This window comes from Peromyscus leucopus, chromosome 13, assembly GCF_004664715.2.
Source record: "Peromyscus leucopus breed LL Stock chromosome 13, UCI_PerLeu_2.1, whole genome shotgun sequence".
NCBI classification, from domain to species: domain Eukaryota; kingdom Metazoa; phylum Chordata; class Mammalia; order Rodentia; family Cricetidae; genus Peromyscus; species Peromyscus leucopus.
Genome location: NC_051074.1, coordinates 48,670,024 through 48,689,511, shown reverse-complemented (window position 1 = coordinate 48,689,511; position 19,488 = coordinate 48,670,024). Strand labels below are relative to the sequence as shown.

Here is a 19,488-nt window from a genome sequence, read left to right as displayed (position 1 = left end):
CTTATGAAAGAAAGCATTTAATTGGGGACTTGCTTATCGTTTCAGAGGGTGAGTCCATGATCGTCCCCGAGGGTAGTGTGACGGGCAGGCATGGTGCTGGAACAGTAGCTGAGAGCTTACATTTGATCAACAAGCAGGAGGTGGGGGCGGGGTGGGGGGCTGGCATTGGCTTTTAAAACATCAAAGCCGACCTCCAGTGACACGTCTCCTCCAACAAGCCTGCACTTCCTAATCCTTCCCAAAACGGCTCCTCCAACTAGGGACCAATCATTCAAATAGATGAGCCTATGGGGGCCGTTCTCATTCAGACCACCACACATGCCAATAGCTTGTTAAACAAGAAACGCCTTTCACGTTAACTATTGTTTGTAGCTTAATGAAGTACCGACAGTTAGACACAATCACTTGGTGATTCTGAGCACTGTGTTTCTAGATGAGCAAGAGACAGTAACTAATTTTACAGCTCCAAATTTGTCTTTTAAATAGAGATTATAATGGGTAGATTTACCAATATGATATTTTTCACTTGTCCATGTTTAAAATTCTTACTGTCTACTTTTCACATCTGTGTGTTTGGTCACTGATTCATTATTTTAGTCTATTATTTTATGTGTATGTATATACAATATTCCATTAGTTTATATATATATATGTATATGTATACATATAAAACTATGTATATATATACACAGAACAAAGGCATGGAAAGTGTGTGTGTGTGTGTGTGTGTGTGTGTGTGTGTGTGTGTGTGTGTTCATGAGGCTCTGGGTTCCATCCCTAGCAACAAGCAACCAAATTAACAAACACATGAAAGGTCTATCTAAAGAGACCATTTTAAATCAGTGCTATAGTATACTAAACATGGACAATATACATAACCCGGTGTTACCCCTGTGGAAGTAGAATATGTCTCACTCCAGTAGCACTGGAGAGAAACATGGACAGAAGCCATCCCTCTCCATTCGAGCCTCTCACAACCCTTCTCCGCTCAGCCATTTCTGTTTCCAGGATCCGAGCATCTTGTGACCTGGGCTGCATGCTCCTGTGCCCGGTGCTACCCGCGTACTGGTCAATTTTCAGAGACTCTTTTTAAACATCGGCTCATCTCCAGCGTTTAGCTGTTCCCCTGGTGGCTGATTTCAGGCTAGTGAAGTGAGACCGTTCACTGAAGCCAGGAAAGGGTGTGACTGAGTGATCCTCGGGAGCCTTTTGTGTCTGGACTCACCCTTGCCTCGACCTCCAAACTCATTAGGCCAGCGATTATTTTGCTATTGTTAGGCAGTTTTGTTCCGAGAGTTGCTCGTTAATTGATTTTAGTTGATTTTATGGAAGTGGAGTTGTATTTTTGGAAGACTTCATGAAGATGAGAACTTCAAAAAAAAATACTGAAAAGTCAGTCCTTTCTCAAAAATATTTTGTAAAATCTTACAAAATACTGGGATAAAAATTGATGCTTCATTAAATCCTTTGTTTTGTTTTAAGAAAACCAAAGTTAGTGAACTACATGATAAAGTTGTATTTTTGTACCAGATTGACCACATGAAATTCTATTCAACAGGGTCTCCTCAGAGAAACCCTTGAAACTGTACATCACAAAAGGATTATTGTACATTTAAATTTTTGAGTCTTTTACTTTAATAGATGTTTAAATTAATTACCAATAGTACTAAGTACAAGTTCAGTTGTGTTGAAAATATTTTTCCCCGTGGATTTTTTTATTTTTGTAGACAGACTTAATTTTCTGTCAGTCTTTAAATAAATTTCTTGAGATATACCGGTAAGAAGGAAAATTTGCTAGAACTGCATATCGCTTAAAGTCTTTCCTGGTAAGGAAAACCAAATGTTCAGGTGGGGACTTGGTCTAAGAAAGGCTTAAATCTGAGTTTCTGAAGGTTGATGGTGAGGCCGTCGCCATCTGAACCACTTCTGCTGATTGAGATTTTTCCCAACTACTTTTCAAACCTGATGGTTGTGGCATGCTGTGAAATTATGTCCTTAGACGCCTGAGCTTTCCCTAACATCCATTATACAAATCTCGTAAGATATAGATACAACAATTACGATGTATACCCCACTGCTGAACATGCAAAGTGCGTGTGAATTCCTCCCAAATGGGTAGCTGAGAACATCAGTTCTTTAAAGGTTTATATTCTTCGCTATTATTATTAGTGTGTGTGTGTGAGAGAGAGACAGACAGACAGGGAGAGAGAGAGAGAGCAAGAGCGAGCTAGGGAGAGAGCTCAGAAGAGTGCCACAGTGTCCCCTATTGTACATATAACGCAATAGCTCCTTTCTCAAAAATACTATTTTCTGCAGAGAAAACTTGATCTGCTTATACCACGTATTTTGTGATTAAAAAAAAATCATCATCTTATTTGGGACATCCTATCTTTTAATTTATTTTGAACATTTATTTATCAGTGTGTATGTGCATGTATCATGGTATGCGTGGCTGTAGGCATGCACGGTGTGTTTTTCTTCTACCTTTTGCTTCGGTGGCGGGGCTGTGCTCCAGGCTAGCTGGCAGTTCCGGCTCCGCTCTCCGCTTCACCGCGGGGGTGCTGGAATTACAGATGCCTGCCATCAATTCTGGCTCTCTTTTAAAAAACGAGGATTCAGAGGCTTGAAGTGTTCTCAGGCTTGCCAAGCCAGCGCTCTTACCCACTGAGCCATCTCAATCAGCCCACGTCTTTTAATTAAAAAAGAAATCCAAGCTTTTAAATCAACAAAATGTGGGTTTCCATGCATTACAAAAATTTATATTCGATGAAAACTGGGCATGATGTTTTTAATGATAAATTTGAGAGGGATGTATTTTAAAAACAAAACAAAAAACCAAACAAACCTTGATTTTTGAATGGTGATAATGCCTGAGATCGAACGAAATAAACTGAGAGTTTTTACCATTTAAAGAATTACTATTTTGGACTAATAACACTAAACATTCTCTTTGCTTTGAGACCAGGTTGCATTCTGTCCTATTACCGTCCCAAATGAATATTCATTTTTAAGAGCCCTCATAAGAGTTGAGGGGAAAAAAAAAAACCCATTTGAGGTAATCCTTCCATCAAATGAAGTTTTAAAATATAATTACTGCAAAAATGCAATAGCTAGGTAGAAAGCAGAGCACCGCACTCCTGCGCCGCAAGCCAGGGTGAGCCAGGATAAGTGAATACGTCAATTTCCTAGGCCTGGAGATTTGTGCCGGGCTTCAGCGTAATCGGCCCACAGAGAAGCACCACCTCGTTGTGTTTGTACTGTACGAGCCAGCGGGATTTTATAATTCTTACCTTTGGGTTGAAAATAAGGTTCAGCTTTAATTGTTTTCAAAAGGGCACATTTCTTAAGGGGCTCATTTATTCAGGAAGTGAAGGCCAATTTGCCGGTTTAAATGGAAATGGTTTTTCAGTGATCAGAAAAACGTGAAGGTAAGTTTTATCATAAATGGAGCTCGCACATTTTTCTTTATTTGCCAAATTAGTTCTCATTCATGCAGGAAATGGAAACGTTTTGCCTACATTTGCATTAAAGCTCCCCTCTCTAATATTGACTGCCTGAAAAATCGCACCTATCGTATTTTGAACAGGCAGCCCAATTATCAGTGGCTTTCAATTAGAAAGAAAGAAAAAAATCTCTCAAATTTGTAGAAAGCATCTTGGTACCTAGCTGGCAGAACCTAATTTGTGGGCAATTATAGCTTGATAACAGTCTGCAAACATTTCTTTGAGTTGCTTAAGCTAAAACTAAATATTAAAAACTGCCTAATAAAAAATTGGTTGAAATAATTTTAAAGCACATGCAAAGCAAGTATTTCACTTCCGTTACTGCCGCATTATTACCTATGAACCAATAAGTGCAAATCAGTGATGACGCAAAGATTTTTTTCAATTAAAACCTCATTTGGCTTTCTTTATTTAAAAACCACTGTATTTTTTTTTTATGCACCGAACCAATTACAAATTTTCATCAGTAATCCTGACTTGTTGGGACTATATAATAAATGATAGTTTATAACTCTTTCGTAAGAATTATTAACTGAACAAGTTAATCTCATCTTCCAGGCCAAAATAAGACAAATTTCGTTTTCAGCTCCACGATCCCAGATAAGTTATTTGAGGATAATAAATCTCACTTCATAGAACTGTAAGGGATAAATATTTATTGTAGGAGAAAAAAAAACAACAGTTTTTCGTGGATCCTAGGTGTCTAGGAAATGGGATTTCAAGTTGAAGAAACTGGTATTATTTTCTCTGCGGGAACACAGCAAGTACGCTGTCATCAAGTGGTCCCCCAGCCATCGTGTTCTGTCCCTCCTTCCCTCTCCCAGCAACAGTACAGACACCTTTTCTTTCTCTTTCTTTCTTTCTTTCTTTCTTTCTTTCTTTCTTTCTTTCTTTCTTTCTTTCTTTCTTTCTTTCTCTCTCTCTCTCTCTCTCTCTCTCTCTCTCTCTCTCTCTCTCTCTCTCTCTCTCCCCCTTCCTTCCTTCCTTCCTTCCTTCCTTCCTTCCTTCCTTCCTTCCTTTCTTTCTTTCTTTCCTTCCATCCTCCCTCCCTCCCTCCCTTCTCTCTCTCTCTCTCTCTCTCTCTCTCTCTCTCTCTCTCTCTCTTTCTCTCTCTCTCTCTCTCTGAGCTTTCTTTTCTTCTGGTTTCCAAGACAGGAATTCTCTCTCGGCTGTTTGTTCTAAGGACTGAATAGCTGACCCCTCCGATGAGGCCTGTGCCTCCTCCCCATCTCCAGCCTCTTGAGTTGGCTCGGGGCTGGGTTGCATGCTCTCTTCCTGACTGACAGCTTCCAGTTTCAAGTCTTTAAAATAGGATCACGACTTAAGATCTCTGAGCCCTCCTTGAGCGCTCTAGACTTCTGAGTTCCATACTCGGGGACCTAACTGGGAACTCGGCGTCTTTGCTTTGATACTGAATAGGCAGCTCACATTTGGTACCGCTAAATCACAGCTCAGAGTTCCTGGACTGGTCCCAATATGTCTCTTGAAATTCATGTGTTAGGAACAGTTCCCAAATTCATACGGTCATGGTATTCAGAGGTGAGGAGAAAAAAAAATTAAGATTTTTATTATGTATTAAGCATTATTAATCTTTCTGGAAGATACAATAAATTGTATATTAATAAACTGGTAATTTATTATTAATAATAAAATTAATAAATATAATTGAAGACAAATTTCAAAGATTTATGTGGTACAAAAGAATCATTAGTTTAAACCATGTTTTTGGTTTTTTTCCTTGTGGATGTAAAAATAACAGTAGCCTCATGGAGCAATTGACTCGAGCTTTTAAATGTTCTCCTCTTCAACATGTGTTGAATATAGTGTCCAACTCCTTGATAAAAACACAGCCCTTTAGTGGGGACGCAGAGTACAGGGGTAGACTATGAAGTCTTGGGCTGTACTCCTGTACTACAACCAAAACAAAACCTCCCCTAAACCCAGACGAATGCCCAGAGATGCTTTGCTCTATTCTTGAGACAGGACCTTGTTAGACTGTACAGGCAGTTCTTAAACTCTTCGACTCAAGAGATCTTCCTACCTCAGTCTCCCAAGGGCTGGGATGATAGGCGTGCGTCTCTATGCCAGGCCCACATATTGACATTCAGAATGATTTTTGCTAAGTTTTAAATAATTATAAAGAGCCATTATTGTTTGGCATACTTCCTCTGACTTTTTGGCTCCTCTCTGGCTTTGATCAACCTGAATAAAGGTTTGCTCTAGAAGTGGCATCCTCAGGAGGAATTTACTAAATGCGAGACAAATACTTCCTGTCATGGACAGTACCTGAAGGGCTACATGAGAAGAAATGGTCTTGACCTGTGCACAACCTTGAGTTTAAAGTAAGGAAGTTGTCCACTTGAGACCAGGTTTTGGATTAAGAACTTTGTAAATGGTGAAGATTCATTTTTTATGAAAGCAAAAGAACTGAATAGGTAGCTGTTAAGACTCAATTAAAAGTTGACTTCTAGGGACAGAGTTTCCATGCGTATTTCTGTAGGCTCTTTCAGGCCCTGGCACATCTTGAGTGTTTTACAGTTTTGCTGCCTGGGTTTGGGTTGTAGGGAAAGAAAAACAAACAAACAAACAAACAAACAACACTATCTCCAGTGTGGCACAAACCAATTTCTGACCATTTGATCCACGTTTCTAGAATCTCTCAGAGCTTTCTGCTTATATGAAAAATTGACACTTAGTATCAATAGGATTTGACAGTGACTGGTTTTCTTTTCTCCTCCAGTATAAGAAGCACCGTTCTTCTCAGGCACATACCAACAACTTTGCAAAGTCTGTGGTCAACCTTGTAGATTCTGTAAGTAGCCCGGTTTTCTTGAAACTTCTTTTCATTAATCCAAAAAGCATGGTTTATGTCTCTTTCTCTCTATTCACGGATTACGTTAGCTATTTCTCGGATGAAGCAAAAAATTTATTCACATACGTATCCATACATATTCATATCCTGGTGAAGAAAGTGTTGGATGGTGAGCTTTGTTAAAAAAAAAAAAAAAGTATTCTGGGCTTTAGAATTCTCAGAATCCCCAAGACACTTTAGCATTGTTTCTTTCTCTTAAGCTTATTGACTTTCATTAATTATCATTTTAATTCTATGTATCTGTGGGGTGCAGTGTGATAATTCGATACATGTGTATGGTATCTAATGAGCAAATCAAGAGAAGCTGGCATTGCCACCTCCTTAAACAGTAAGAAATTTTTATTAACCCACAGTAATTGTATAGTATTGCCTCTGTTATTAGTAGAGTCCATGGGGGATAAAGAGCAACGGGAGAAGAATTTAAGGCTGGAAATTATCCTCCGCAAATGAGACTTTATTAATAACTACTTGAGCTTTTCCTAAATATTTTGCGTAAGTCGAGAAGTCCTAATGGATTGAGGCAGCATGTGTTTAAAGAATTTAGATAGATGAAAATTTCAAGGCAATGTATTTATTATCTTAGTTCTCCCATGGTGGAATGTTTCAGACTCGATTTCTAGCATTCTAGGTGATAGAATTGTGTCATTGCCACATAAGATAATTTGAAGCAATGAAATGTCTACTTCCTTCAAAGGAGGGGTCTGACCTTAAATATCTTCACTATTGACTTGCTTCCCCTCGCACCCCCTCTCCCCGTCACTTCCTAAGTTCCAAAGAATGACCGTTTAGATTTTCTTCTTCTTTCCTGCCTTAGGTAGTAACCCCACAGAGTTGAATTTCATACATTATGTTCCAATAAATAATTCAATTTGACTCACATAAATTAATTTATGTATTCTTCTGTGAAGTGCTACTTTGTTAGGCTAAATATATTTTTATCTTGTATTTATTGTATGGACCCTCTTAACTGTGAAAAAAAAATCATTTTTATAAATTGCCAAGCATCTAAATGCTACTCACTCTGAGGATCTGCCTTTTAAACAGCCCCAAACCACCCATCATGTAAATATTCATAACATATTTTGTGCACCTAGCATATGTTATGTGCCTCATAGGCACAGCTGACAAAATTGTAATATGAGTTGATGTGCATAGAATATGTAATATAAAATTAAGGTTGAGCCCCTGAGAGCCAGTTTACATCTGCCTTATTACTTTTCTTTAATTTCAGCTCTTGTCAATCTGCTCAGAGGAAAGCCATAGATGGATATGGAAAAGAGAATCTTAAACACATCTTTTCCCATGCAAAAGCTATTTATTAGGCAGCATCTCTCAGCGTTAGTCATTTTTGCATGATTGACTAGACTCCTACTTTGCAAAATTTAATTTTTAGTTTGTGTTATATTTATAAAGTTCTGGAGCTGATCGCTCATTGCAAAAAAATATGTTACACTTAACTCGTCTTTGTGTAAAGCCATTATAAGCGTCAACTTGATGATAATTCCATCATTCGGTGCCTTCTAAGACTGTTCATCTGTTTTCTTAGATAGTTTAAAAGTAAGACAACATGGCAGCTCTCATGGAAGTTGCTTAATTCTGTAAGTTATTTATTTGGCCCAAAGTGGAGAGAACAGAAGAATAGCAGCATGCTGTGTGTTAGCGATGCCATTCCACAGTGAGGGTGAGGTTGGCGATGTAAATCTGTCTCCCCCCCCTTCCCACACACACACACCCTCTCTTGGCCTCAGATCCGTGATTCACTCTGAGAGTTATTATGTTGTGTGGCAAGGCAGCTGTACCGTTTGATGAACTGTCCTAAACCTGCAGGTTATATTGCGCTTAGAGTCACTGTGTCAGGCTCTGGCTTGTTGCCTCCCGTGGGGTTTGGAAAGGTTATTTTGCTGAACCCCGTTGTCAGAGCAGGTCCTGGCTTGAGAATCTTGTCATCCCGGCATCCCTCTCGTAAGATGCCAGGCAACTGAAGATGCTGAGGTGGGGGCGTGGAAGTGATCTTGAGGAGAGTTGAGAATACTGAATTGTGTGATTTTTTTTTTTTCTCCTTGGTTTTGGTGCTTGGGAAAGAGAAAGGAAAAAGCAGACGTTGTATGACTAGCTAATGCTGACCCCCATGTTCTCTCACCTCCCCCTTCCTCCTTTCCACTGACTCGCTCACTGATTGTGCATGTTTGACCCAGTGTTTTCCTCCTGTACCTGTCCTGTTCTGTACCCTCAGATTTACAAGGAACAGCTCAACACCAGGGTTGTCCTGGTGGCCGTAGAGACCTGGACCGAGAAGGATCAGATTGACATCACCATCAACCCTGTGCAGATGCTGTATGAATTCTCCAAGTACCGGCAGCGTATCAAGCAGCATGCCGACGCGGTCCACCTCATCTCGTATGTGCTATTTCCGGCTGTTACGGCAGTTCCGGCTCGGCACTTATCTTTATCTCCTTACGGTATCAATTAGGTTACAGATCAGGGAGCAGCGACGTCTATAAAGTTGCTGTTGAACCCTTTCTCTGTTCAGAGAGGTAGAATTCCTTGGGCTGGGGGGCTGTGGTTCTCTGGCCAACCAGCTCTCCTGTCGGAGCACCCGGGGCTTCCATCCGGAAGGTCAAATCACAGTCCAAGATGCTACTGGCACTGTTGCCTTCATTGCAGGCAGCAGGGCTGCCAGGCTGGGAGAAGGGCAAGAGGGAACTCCTTTTGTTCCCCGAGCCTGTGTGCATCTGTTGCACCCAGTTTGCGAGAGCGTAGTCACGTGACCACACCTCGTGGTAGGAAGTCTAGAAAATGAATACGGTTGTGTGTCTGTCACGGCGGGAAGAGGGCCATGCTTCGGTCCACTCTTCCTCTTTCCTTCTCACCACAAAGCCGTGTTCGCACATGCCTCCGTGGTTCCGTCCTGCCGTCAAGCCAAACAAACACACACCTTCCTTCCTTCCCTTTTGCTTCCATTCTCTTTTCTTTCTCAGCCTTGATCAATTTGGGACAATTAGCCATCAACTGCTCTCTAATGGAAAGAGCCGATGTGTTCATAACGGCGTAGACTGAAATCTATTTAAACACGGTTTTGTGTTTCAGTTGAGGGTGGTTTTCAGGCTGCAAGGTGTGGGAGAATACCTATGTTTTGGGGACGTTTCTGTGGTGTCTCCTAACAGTGCTTTGTTTCTCTAAGGCGTGTGACATTCCATTATAAGAGAAGCAGCCTCAGTTACTTTGGAGGTGTGTGCTCTCGCATCAGAGGGGTTGGTGTAAATGAGGTAAATTTCATGCTTTTTTTTTTTTTTTTTTTTTTTTTTTTGGTTTTTCGAGATAGGGTTGCTCTGTGTAACAGTCCTGGCTGTCCTGGAACTCGCTTTGTAGACGTGGCTGGCCTCAGACGCACAGAGATCCGCCTGCCACTGCCTCCTAAGTGCTGGGATTAAAGGCGTGCGCCCCCACCACCCGGTTCATGCTTTCTTTCACTAGAGCTCTGTCGTTACAACTGATCGTGTTCTTTAAGGCTCAGTGTATAACAGTGCATTTTTCAATGGTGACACTGAGGTTGTAGCATGAGTGACAGATCAGTAAACAGAGCCCAAAGTCCTTCGTTAAGTTCATAATGATAGCTTTGGATATCGCCACGGTAGTTTCGCCAAGTGTAGACATTTCCTGAAAATTGGCCTGTGTAGCTGAGATGCTAAGTTTTTTTTTTATAAACTTATCAATCTTTTTCCTATGACTTGTTTTAAAAAGTTTTTAGTGCTTTCCTGCATATATTAAAACTAACTCATTTAAATCAAAAGTTTACAGATTATAGCTTGTCTCTCTATGTACATTTTCATTTTTACATTTTCTCCTTAAGTTCGGTATGAATCGAAGCAAATGTTTTCATAGAATCATTGTTTGGGCACCTTTATTATGAAAATTCTTAGTTGGAAAAAGCACCTCAAAGCTTAGCCAGCTGTATCAGAACCCTGGCCAACACTGGAGAATATGCTTTTTACCAGGTGGTCCCACTTGTTCAGTGGGAAGCCTTTCTGGGCGGATTTGCATGATGTGGAGTCTATCCTTAGCTCACACACTGAATTGGAGCACAGCCTGGGTGACTTGGATTTTCTGTTTCCATGTGGAAACTTCCTGCTCTCAGTGCTTTGGGCTCAGTGCTTGAGACGGTAGCACCGTCTCAAGGGAGAAAGGATGATTCAAGAGCGTATGCCATCTTTAGCTGATGTCAAGCTCTACTATGGACGTGAAATGATAGCGATAACAATTAAGGAATAACCACTGTGTCTGTGCGCTCTCTCCAATGTTTCCCCACGCACTCTCCACTCTGAAAACCAGTATGGTCTTCCAATGGCAGTGGCACAAGTACTATCACAGAGCCTGGCTCAAAACCTTGGAATCCAGTGGGAGCCTTCCAGTAGGAAGCCAAGTATGTACACCGACTTCTTAATTGAGTTCACGTATTATTCTGTCTGTGTAACGCATGTCCAGTCATTGAGAATGTTTGATTCCAAAGTCACTGTAGTTTAATTAGAGTGTTATCTCATTCCTTTAAAAAGAAAAAAGTCTTGAGCAGCTTGAGATAATTAGTAGGCTATTTAGGTGGGAGACATTTCTCTTTCAAAATCCATAAGCTCATGCCTGGTCAGTTCGTTCTTGCATTGAGACTATGAAGACAAGGTGGGGTGGTGGTGATTGATACACTCCTCAGCGTCCTAACCATTTGAGCATCGACACAATGTGCCAGCTCCAGCTCCAGGGAAAGCTCATCAAAGACACAGTGGCATGGGAAGGAGCTGAGGTCTCCAGCAGACAAGGATCTCATATTTAAGTGCTCATGACCTTTACCTACACAGTCAGATCCAGACAGGTGATCCCCCCTGCTTTCCCTTCCTGGGAAAGACTGCCACTGGCCTATTAAGCTTGGGGTGGGTAGGAGCGAGACAAAATGGTCCTGGTGCAGAGGTAGGTCCAAGAGGGAGTTCATCCATGACCCCTGACCCATGCAGCAAAGTAAGACAAGTGACTGTTGATGTCACTCCGTTTGATCAATGTTTTCGTGGAGAAGGAAGGAAAGAATCAACTTGTCCAGTGGACCGAGTACTAAGGGGCCACCGGAGATTTAGAAGCTCATGGATTTATCTAATTTCTTTTAAAAATCAGACGAAAGTCCATACCTCATTTCTTTTAAAAGCAGGATGAAGTCCAACCTGAATTATAGTCCCCTTTGTGCTAGCATGGTACTCAGATATAATTTTGATACATTTATTTTTGTGGTAGAAGGCAGGCACAACATCACAATAGAACCTTGGAGGAAGAGAGCAGCATTGTTCATTTAATGAGAAAATAAGCTGAAGTCCTCGTCCTCTTATTATAATCGTGAGAGCTAGGAGGAAAAAAAAAAATCTCTTTTCCCACTGAGACCTTCCCGGAGAAGAAAAGAAAAATGCATTATCTCGCATGCTGTCCTGCGTGTGATTAATATGGAGCACTGTGGGGGAGTGGAATAGCATCTTGTGTCCGCAGGCTTGATTCCCTTTATGGGTACGTTAATGACCAAGCACACAGCCATGATGACACCCGCACATTTTTGCAAATCTCTATAAACTTGCTTTACTCCTATCTTGCTCAGAGCATTTACTATCTCATGGAAGTGGCTGTTGCACCTTAGTTTCAGGACCTGGCCCAGGCAGCTCAGAATCAGGAAGGAGAATCACTAGGTTCAATAATTGAAAATCCTGGAGGCCAGTACTGGGGTCAGCTGAGAGATGTGAATGGGTTGGATGGTATAACAGCACAGGATGGCTGTTCTCCAAGTCTCTGGCTGATCCCGGCAGTGACTCCAGCAAATTGAATTCCTTTCTTTAACTGCCCTGTGTCTGAAGGACTTTGGTGACATTGTGTTGTATTCTTATAGATCATCCAGGGATGCCATCTGGGTCAACCCTAGAACCACTGTAGGAAATAGGCAGAGAGGCATTGCTTCCATTTTAGAAGCAGACCCCCCACACACACAGAGAGAGAGAGAGAGAGAGAGAGAGAGAGAGAGAGAGAGAGAGAGAGGGAGGGAGGGAGGGAGGGAGGGAGGGAGGGAGGGAGGGAGGGAGGGAGGAGGGAGGGAGGGAGGGAGGGAGAGAGAGAGAGAGAGAGAGAGAAAGAAAGAAAGAAAGAAAGAAAGAAAGAAAGAAAGAAAGAAAGAAAGAAAGGGAGAAAGAGAAAAGAAAAAAAGCTGAGTGGCTACCCTGTTCCCTAGTGGTAGACTAGAATTCAGCTTTTTGTTTCTAGCCCATCATACTTCTAACTGTATACACATTGGGTTTTATGACTCTAATTGACATGTCTGAAATACAAAAAACGAAGAGGGGCCCAAGTTCTTTTCTTAGGAAGCAACCTATATACTCCAGGCAGAAGGAACCATTGATTTAAGGAAGTAGAGGAGTCTTGACTCTGTGTGTCTTTGATGTAAAGTGGTATTGAGGAATTTTTGCAGGAGCTGGTGCAAACTGAAACTGTGACTTTGTTTCCCTGCTCTCCCTCCGCTGTTCTTATTGTTTCATTGGGCTAGAATGTGAGTGCATAGAATCCTGGGGCGGCTGCATCATGGAAGAAACAGGGTGAGTTTGCATCACACTCGCATTTGATGTATGCCTGTTGTAAAAATTGCTGCATATATAATAATTAGAGGCACAGTCTCTCAGGTACTGGTCTTTTAGGCTAGGCACTTAGAATGAATTCAGTAATTAATTGTCTGGTATTTTAAAACTGACAGTGCTAATTCACTTTATATTTTAATTTTTAATTTAAGGTTGGGGAGAAATGCGAAATGTATTAGCCACTTCTATTTATTAACCCTTACAGGAGTCACATGACTAAAAGCTTCTGCATTTAGAGGAGGCATTAATCTTTTAATATACTTAGAGTAAAAAGCAGATGGTCTATCTGAGGCAGTCAGTGAAAATCAATTCAGTCATCCATTTACATTTTTAGGAACTCATAAATACATGTTTATGGTAATAAATTTATAGTATACTCTTTATAAAGTCAACAGAGCTTTTTTTTTTTTTTCCCTTTTAATTTGGAGTTGTAATGCCTAAACAAGAGAGTTGTCAAGTGGTGGACCATCAACATTAATTCACCCGTCTTTACTTGGTGGGCACTTAGGTAACCAGACCAGCTGTTCCACAGCATCAGTGTACTGAGCCCTGGAACCAGGGCTGCTGGCACAGGAGTCCCGCACTATGCAGGCCGCTGACACCCAGCCTCCTAAGTGGTGGCGCACTGGGAGTCGGAGGGAGAGGTGTCTCTTACTGTCTTTGTCCAGGCCAGACACCTGTGTGCTCCAGTTTCTTGTCCAACCTTTATTCTGCACTGGTTACCACCTCCTTTTCCAGGGCCCCTGCCTCCTCCCACCAGACCCTGGAGAGGAGAAGGGCATGTGCAGTTGGCCGCTCTTCCCCACGACTTCGGAACGTACTCCTAGAAATGCAGTCCGGTCTTGAGAGGCTTGCCCTTCCCCAGCCACGTGGCTTGTGCTCCATAGTTGAGTCCTGTATAATAATAACAACACAGGGTTCGTAGCTGCCATAGAGGACAGTACCACTTGTAATGTTGCTTTCATAGGACAATATTATTGTCTTTTAAACTGTCGGTTTCTAAATGAGTTTTGGATTGAATGCTTACAAGACGTAATAGACTATTTGAAGTTAATGTATGTTTTCTCAAACATATATTTGATATACTCCTTGTAAGACATCACCGTCAATAAAAGGTGAGTTTTAATCCCACAAGCACCCTCCTGTATCAGAATACATAAACTATTGTATCATATTCTAGAACGGCCTCTCCTCCTGGGCACTACTGCAGATATTCCCGAGGAAGCATCGTGTGTGATTTAGCTTAACCTTGACGCATGCGTGCTATTCCCCTGTGTGCTGACATAGGGGTCTTAATTTGATTGAATAAATTACAGAGAGCTTCATTTTTTATTCATGCTAAATCATGAATATTGCTCAATAATTGTATTTGAAATGAAGAATAAAGAACCATTGCTCTTGGGAGCATGCCTTAATTCTTTTTTGCTGTGGGCATACACACTGATAACATATGCATGTATGATCCAGCACATACTTCAGGGTTTATTCATTTACTTAAAATTTAGATTGTTGAAGCCTGAGTAACATTGTCTTTAATAAATTGACTCTCCTGACTCCCTCTTCAAAAAAAAAAAATAAATAAGGTCTAGTAGGCTGATGAACCCATTTTATTCAGAACAGGATAAAAAAAACTGTCTTTATTGAGACATCATAAATAAAAATTATCAAACTTTAAAACCTATCTTTGATTTAAGGTTCTTTGGTTGTATTTCCTTTCAAGTTGTATTTCAAGACAGATCTGTGTTTCAAGACAGATTTCAGGAGAGTTGATAGCCAGGGAGTAATCAAGCCCCTGGTTCTGTGATGGTTCTTCTTTTTCTTTCTTTTACATACTCCACCCCATAAACATAGCCATTTGGGTCCACACATCTTGTCAATATTTGTGTAGATTCATCTATGTCCAGAGTGAGCATTCAGTGGTTCTTAATTTTCTTCTCTTATGATTGCTCTTGTTAAATTGTTTGCATCCTTGATTCTTTGTTTCTTAAGGGTATCCCATTCTCGAAAGTTCTCCAAGTGCAGCATTGCAGAATACAGAGACTTCTTACAGAGAGGAGGCGGATCCTGTCTTTTCAACAGGCCAACAAAGGTTAGCAATTTAGAAAGTAAAATTATTTTTTCCAAAGCTTAACAGTAAGAATGTGCCAAACATTAGAGATTTCTCTCAGAAAGAGGGTCTTTTGTCTCACAGTTTAATATATTGTCACAAGCAATCTCCCTTCCTCAGCCTCCCAAATGCGAGAATTACAGGTAGGAACCACTATAACCACCATGGAAAAATGTTCCGCTATAGGAAGTCTCTGAATGCTGAAGACTGAGTGAAAGATCAAATTGGGGATCTGTGTCCAGTGCTTGCTTGCAGACTCCACAAGCCCCCCAAAATGCAAAAATTCCCCCCAATGTTTATGTGAGGGTTTTCACCTTTTTGCTAAGGGATGGGGAATTATAATGAAAAGGACTCTCTTGAATCCATTCTTTGTCAACAATCTCATTTAACTCTGACATTCTTTCTGGACGCTTAAATTTCCTCTCCTCCTGAGAGCCTCGTCTACCTCCAGCTCCAACTCCTTCACTTTCTACAGTGAACTGATCCCGGGAAGGAGGCATTACTGATATCAGCCAAGCCCCCCCCCCCCCCAACACACACACACACACACACACAAAATGGTTTTGGTCTAACACTTACAGATTCTCTAAGTACCATAAGTAATTCTGCCACATAGTCCCCTTCCCCTGGCAGCCCAGGCAGTCACTGGCATTTCACAGGAGTATGTATAAACAATATTGCAGCTCTGTAGCCACAAATTAAGAAAAACAACAACAACAAAAAAAAAAAAAACCCTACACATTTCCAGAAGAAGTTTTTAGGAGTTTTCAGAAAACACATTTGACAGAAAATTGCCTAAATTTTGAAAGTCTTCATTCAGTCCTCATGATGTAAATATTTATGTCTTGCTGTGGAAGCATGAAATGGTTTGATTATAGGATGTGCTCCAGTCCCCTTGACATTGAACATGGCCAGTCACCATTCTTTGCGAAAGTTCACCAAAGACAGGATTCTCAAACTGACAGGCTAAAGCCTTTGCACAAGGGCCCGTGGTTTTATAGGAGCATGTTTGGAAATGAAGCAGGCCAGCAGCTGAAAAGATCATATCTGCACTATTAGCAGATGGTAGTGGAATCTGAACATGGAAAAAAATTCACTTTTCCTTTACAATACACCTCAGGAGTCAGACAGAGTTCATTTGTATAGAGAATGTTCGCTACTCTACAAATTTAAAGAGTGGCAATATCATGGTGACCTTTTCTTAAAAAAAAAAAAAAGGCGATTAAGGCAAACAACGGGTAGACTAATTTATTCCATACCTACCCCGAGCTGAGGAATACAGCTGGGTCAGGGAATGGAAGCCTGGGATCTGACATCCCTGTAAAAGCTCAGTGAAATAAAAGCTCGGTAAATCCCAGAAAAAGGAATTGAGACTTTTTAAAGTGACTTTGCACCATTAAAATAGGCCGAAGGCCTTTCCTGGCCATCACCTCCAGGCACAGAAACCAGAAGGCTTCCAGGCATTTGAAATGAGTGAGATCTGTGATGAAGTCCTAACGTGGACTGCTGGCAGTTTCGAATCACACAGTGCATGGTTAGTGTTACCTTGCCTTGCGGACGGCAGCTGATTGTAAGCAGGGTGCTTGAGGAAACAGCACTCGCTTGTCTGGGGCCGGTTAAGGTTTCTAGGAGATACACAAAGACCGACCATTGCTTTTCTCAGGTTTCCTACGGCAGGAAGAAAATTATATCCCGGTAACTTGGGAATTTCACACACACACACAAAGTGTTTACATATTCAATTTCAGAAGGATAATTTCTCCTTTTAAACTACAAGTTACAGTGATTAAAAAAGAAGGCCCTGTGGATCGCAGTGGAATAGTTTATATGTATATGTCAAAGAACTATTTTTTTCTCCCTAGTGTTCTTAGTCAGTGAATATATGCATAGGCATGTGTTGCTTGTCATTTTCAGTTTATATGCATATTTTCTGTGCTTTAGAAATCTTCCCAATTGCTGTGATTTCCAGCTGGTTTGAGATGGTGACCCATCTCAGGAAGGGGAAAGAACCAAGAATGAAAAGATGGGAAGTGTTGGTTATTTTTTAGCAGCCTTGGCCCTTTCTATTATCTCCTGCCTGCCAATCAGAGTAGCATGGAGATTAGCATTATTGACTCCCATCCAGCTTGGCAGGAAACTTTTCTTGCTTTTTATAATAGTTCCTTCCTGGAACTAGTGGAACCAGGTCTTTCTTGGGTAGACTCAGTGGAAGGTAACTGTTGTCCACAGTGTGTATGGCTGCTGGGGGCAGGTCCTTCCTCTCTTGTTCACGGCTTTGAGCATTTGTGGTTGGGCTGTGCTGTTCCAGCTCCCCACAACACACACCCAAAAGTGGTCATCGTACCCAGAGAAATCCTGTTCCAATAGGAAATAGACACATTTGTCATAAGTAATCAACTTCCCCAACAATTGGTCTACAATATTTTCATCCAGAAACAAGTTCATGGCATCACTGGGGGGGGGGGATATTCTAGAAACTTGCCTCTGTTATGACCTCAGCAATGACTGAGAGAATTTTATGTTTTTGTTCACATGTCTATACATTAATTTTTTTCTTCATGAAACTAAATTGGGTATTAAGAGATTGAGTATTCGAAATACTTAATTTAGCGAAATTCCCAAGTTACTGGATTCATTTTCTTTCTGCTCACAGGTAATTCAAGAAATACAATGGTGGGACTTTGTGCCAGACAATGCACACAATGCACATTTCTTTCCAATGAGTGTGATGGCTTTGAATCTCTGGCAACATTGTTCTAAGCTTATTGGCATTTCCTTGGTTGTATATCTCACACTTGGCTTTGACTAAACATATTTATCTTTCTGACAGTTTTGATGTCTTCTCAGCTGCCTTCAGTCAAGTCAGCAAATTAGATATCTATGAGTCTTATTAGTAATACATTTTAGCCCCATTAGAAAACATGGGAAGTGATCCATTTCTCTTGACGGCTTATCTCCATAAAACGTCACTCTAATGCTTAAGGTCGTCTCCTGGGACCCCACTAAGGAAATCTCCAGAGATCCCCCTTTCTAACATGTTTTTAAGAGTGTTATTAATAAGTGAATAGTATTTCCCCTCCACACATAATATATATAAGATGTCATAGTAAAAAGTCAGGGGTCTGGAAGGATGGCTTAGCAGTTAAGGGAACTTGCTGCTCTTTCAGAAGACTGGAGTTTGCGTCTCTGCACAATGCTGCACCGCTCACAACCATTTGTGACTCCAGCTCCAGGGGACCCAAAGCTCTCTTCTCGCCTCTGTGGCTACCCATGTGCTTGTGTGCATACCTTTACATCACTACACACATATACATAAATAAAAAGAAATATAAAATAATAATAAATCATAGAAGAATCATATGACAGCGGTCACATAGCTTTGCATGTGGCCAGGTTGGTGTGTGGATTTTCTGTGATAAATTCAAATGCTTCTCTTTGCATTCTCCAATCTCTTTCAGCTGTTTGAGCCCACAGAGTGTGGAAATGGATATGTAGAGGCTGGGGAGGAATGCGATTGTGGTTTCCATGTGGTAGGTATAAGAGAATGTCTTTACTTTTAGTGCGGTTCATCCTCTGAGTTAACAGGACAAGAGCAGCGAGCAGTCATGCTATCATCCATCATGGGGTCACTGCCTTTTTCTTTCCTTTTTTTCCTGATCGCTATGATCAATGCTTCATCCCAGCTCAGACACGTAAGAATTAGTCATGTTGTCGTTACAGCCTTGTCTGAAAAGCCTAATGGATTGTTCTAATCAAATCCCTGACCTTTACAAAGTTAATTCAGAGCTCATATTCATCTCAGGCACCTTCTACAGAATGCTTTCCTATGCTGTGTGTTATTTTTTTCCTTTATAAAACTAAACCCAGGTATTAAGAACATGGTAGAATGGTAGAGTTATAGAGGTGTTTGTGTTTTGGCAGTGCGGGGGGTGGGGGGGGGCCCGCAGGCGGAGGTGCCTGCTAATGAATAATCATACTGATGGGAGATCAGTCTGCTGAGAAATGTGGCTGGAGTCTGTCATCATTTAAAGTGATTGATTCCTTCCTAAAATGTTAGTACTGTTTATAGAAGTCTTGTTATCTGATGCATAAGCTGCACATGGAGGGAATGCTGAATGAACGGCGGCATGTTCCTGGTGTGCTCACAGGAGTGTTTTCTTTCTCTAGGAGTGCTATGGAGTTTGCTGTAAGAAATGCTCGCTCTCCAACGGGGCGCACTGCAGTGATGGCCCCTGCTGCAACAATACCTCGTGTCTTGTGAGTCCCTTGGAAATTTCATCTTTCCTCTCATTCATTCATAAATGAGCCAACCATCTCCGTGTGTCTGTTGAACTTTGGAATAAACGTAATACAAGTTTTTGT

At 41.2% G+C, this 19,488-nt stretch overlaps 1 protein-coding gene across 1 annotated transcript in view; it reads left to right on the top strand.

Annotated features, from left to right (window-relative positions):
• Nucleotides 1-19,488, top strand: part of Adam23 (ADAM metallopeptidase domain 23) — a 147,971-nt gene that overhangs the window by 94,934 nt on the left and 33,549 nt on the right. The window contains 8 exon segments of the mRNA XM_028886680.2: nt 6,244-6,315; nt 8,609-8,772; nt 9,557-9,641; nt 10,705-10,795; nt 12,932-12,980; nt 15,009-15,108; nt 18,585-18,656; nt 19,294-19,383. Of these exon segments, the coding sequence (XP_028742513.1) occupies nt 6,244-6,315; nt 8,609-8,772; nt 9,557-9,641; nt 10,705-10,795; nt 12,932-12,980; nt 15,009-15,108; nt 18,585-18,656; nt 19,294-19,383 (723 nt within the window).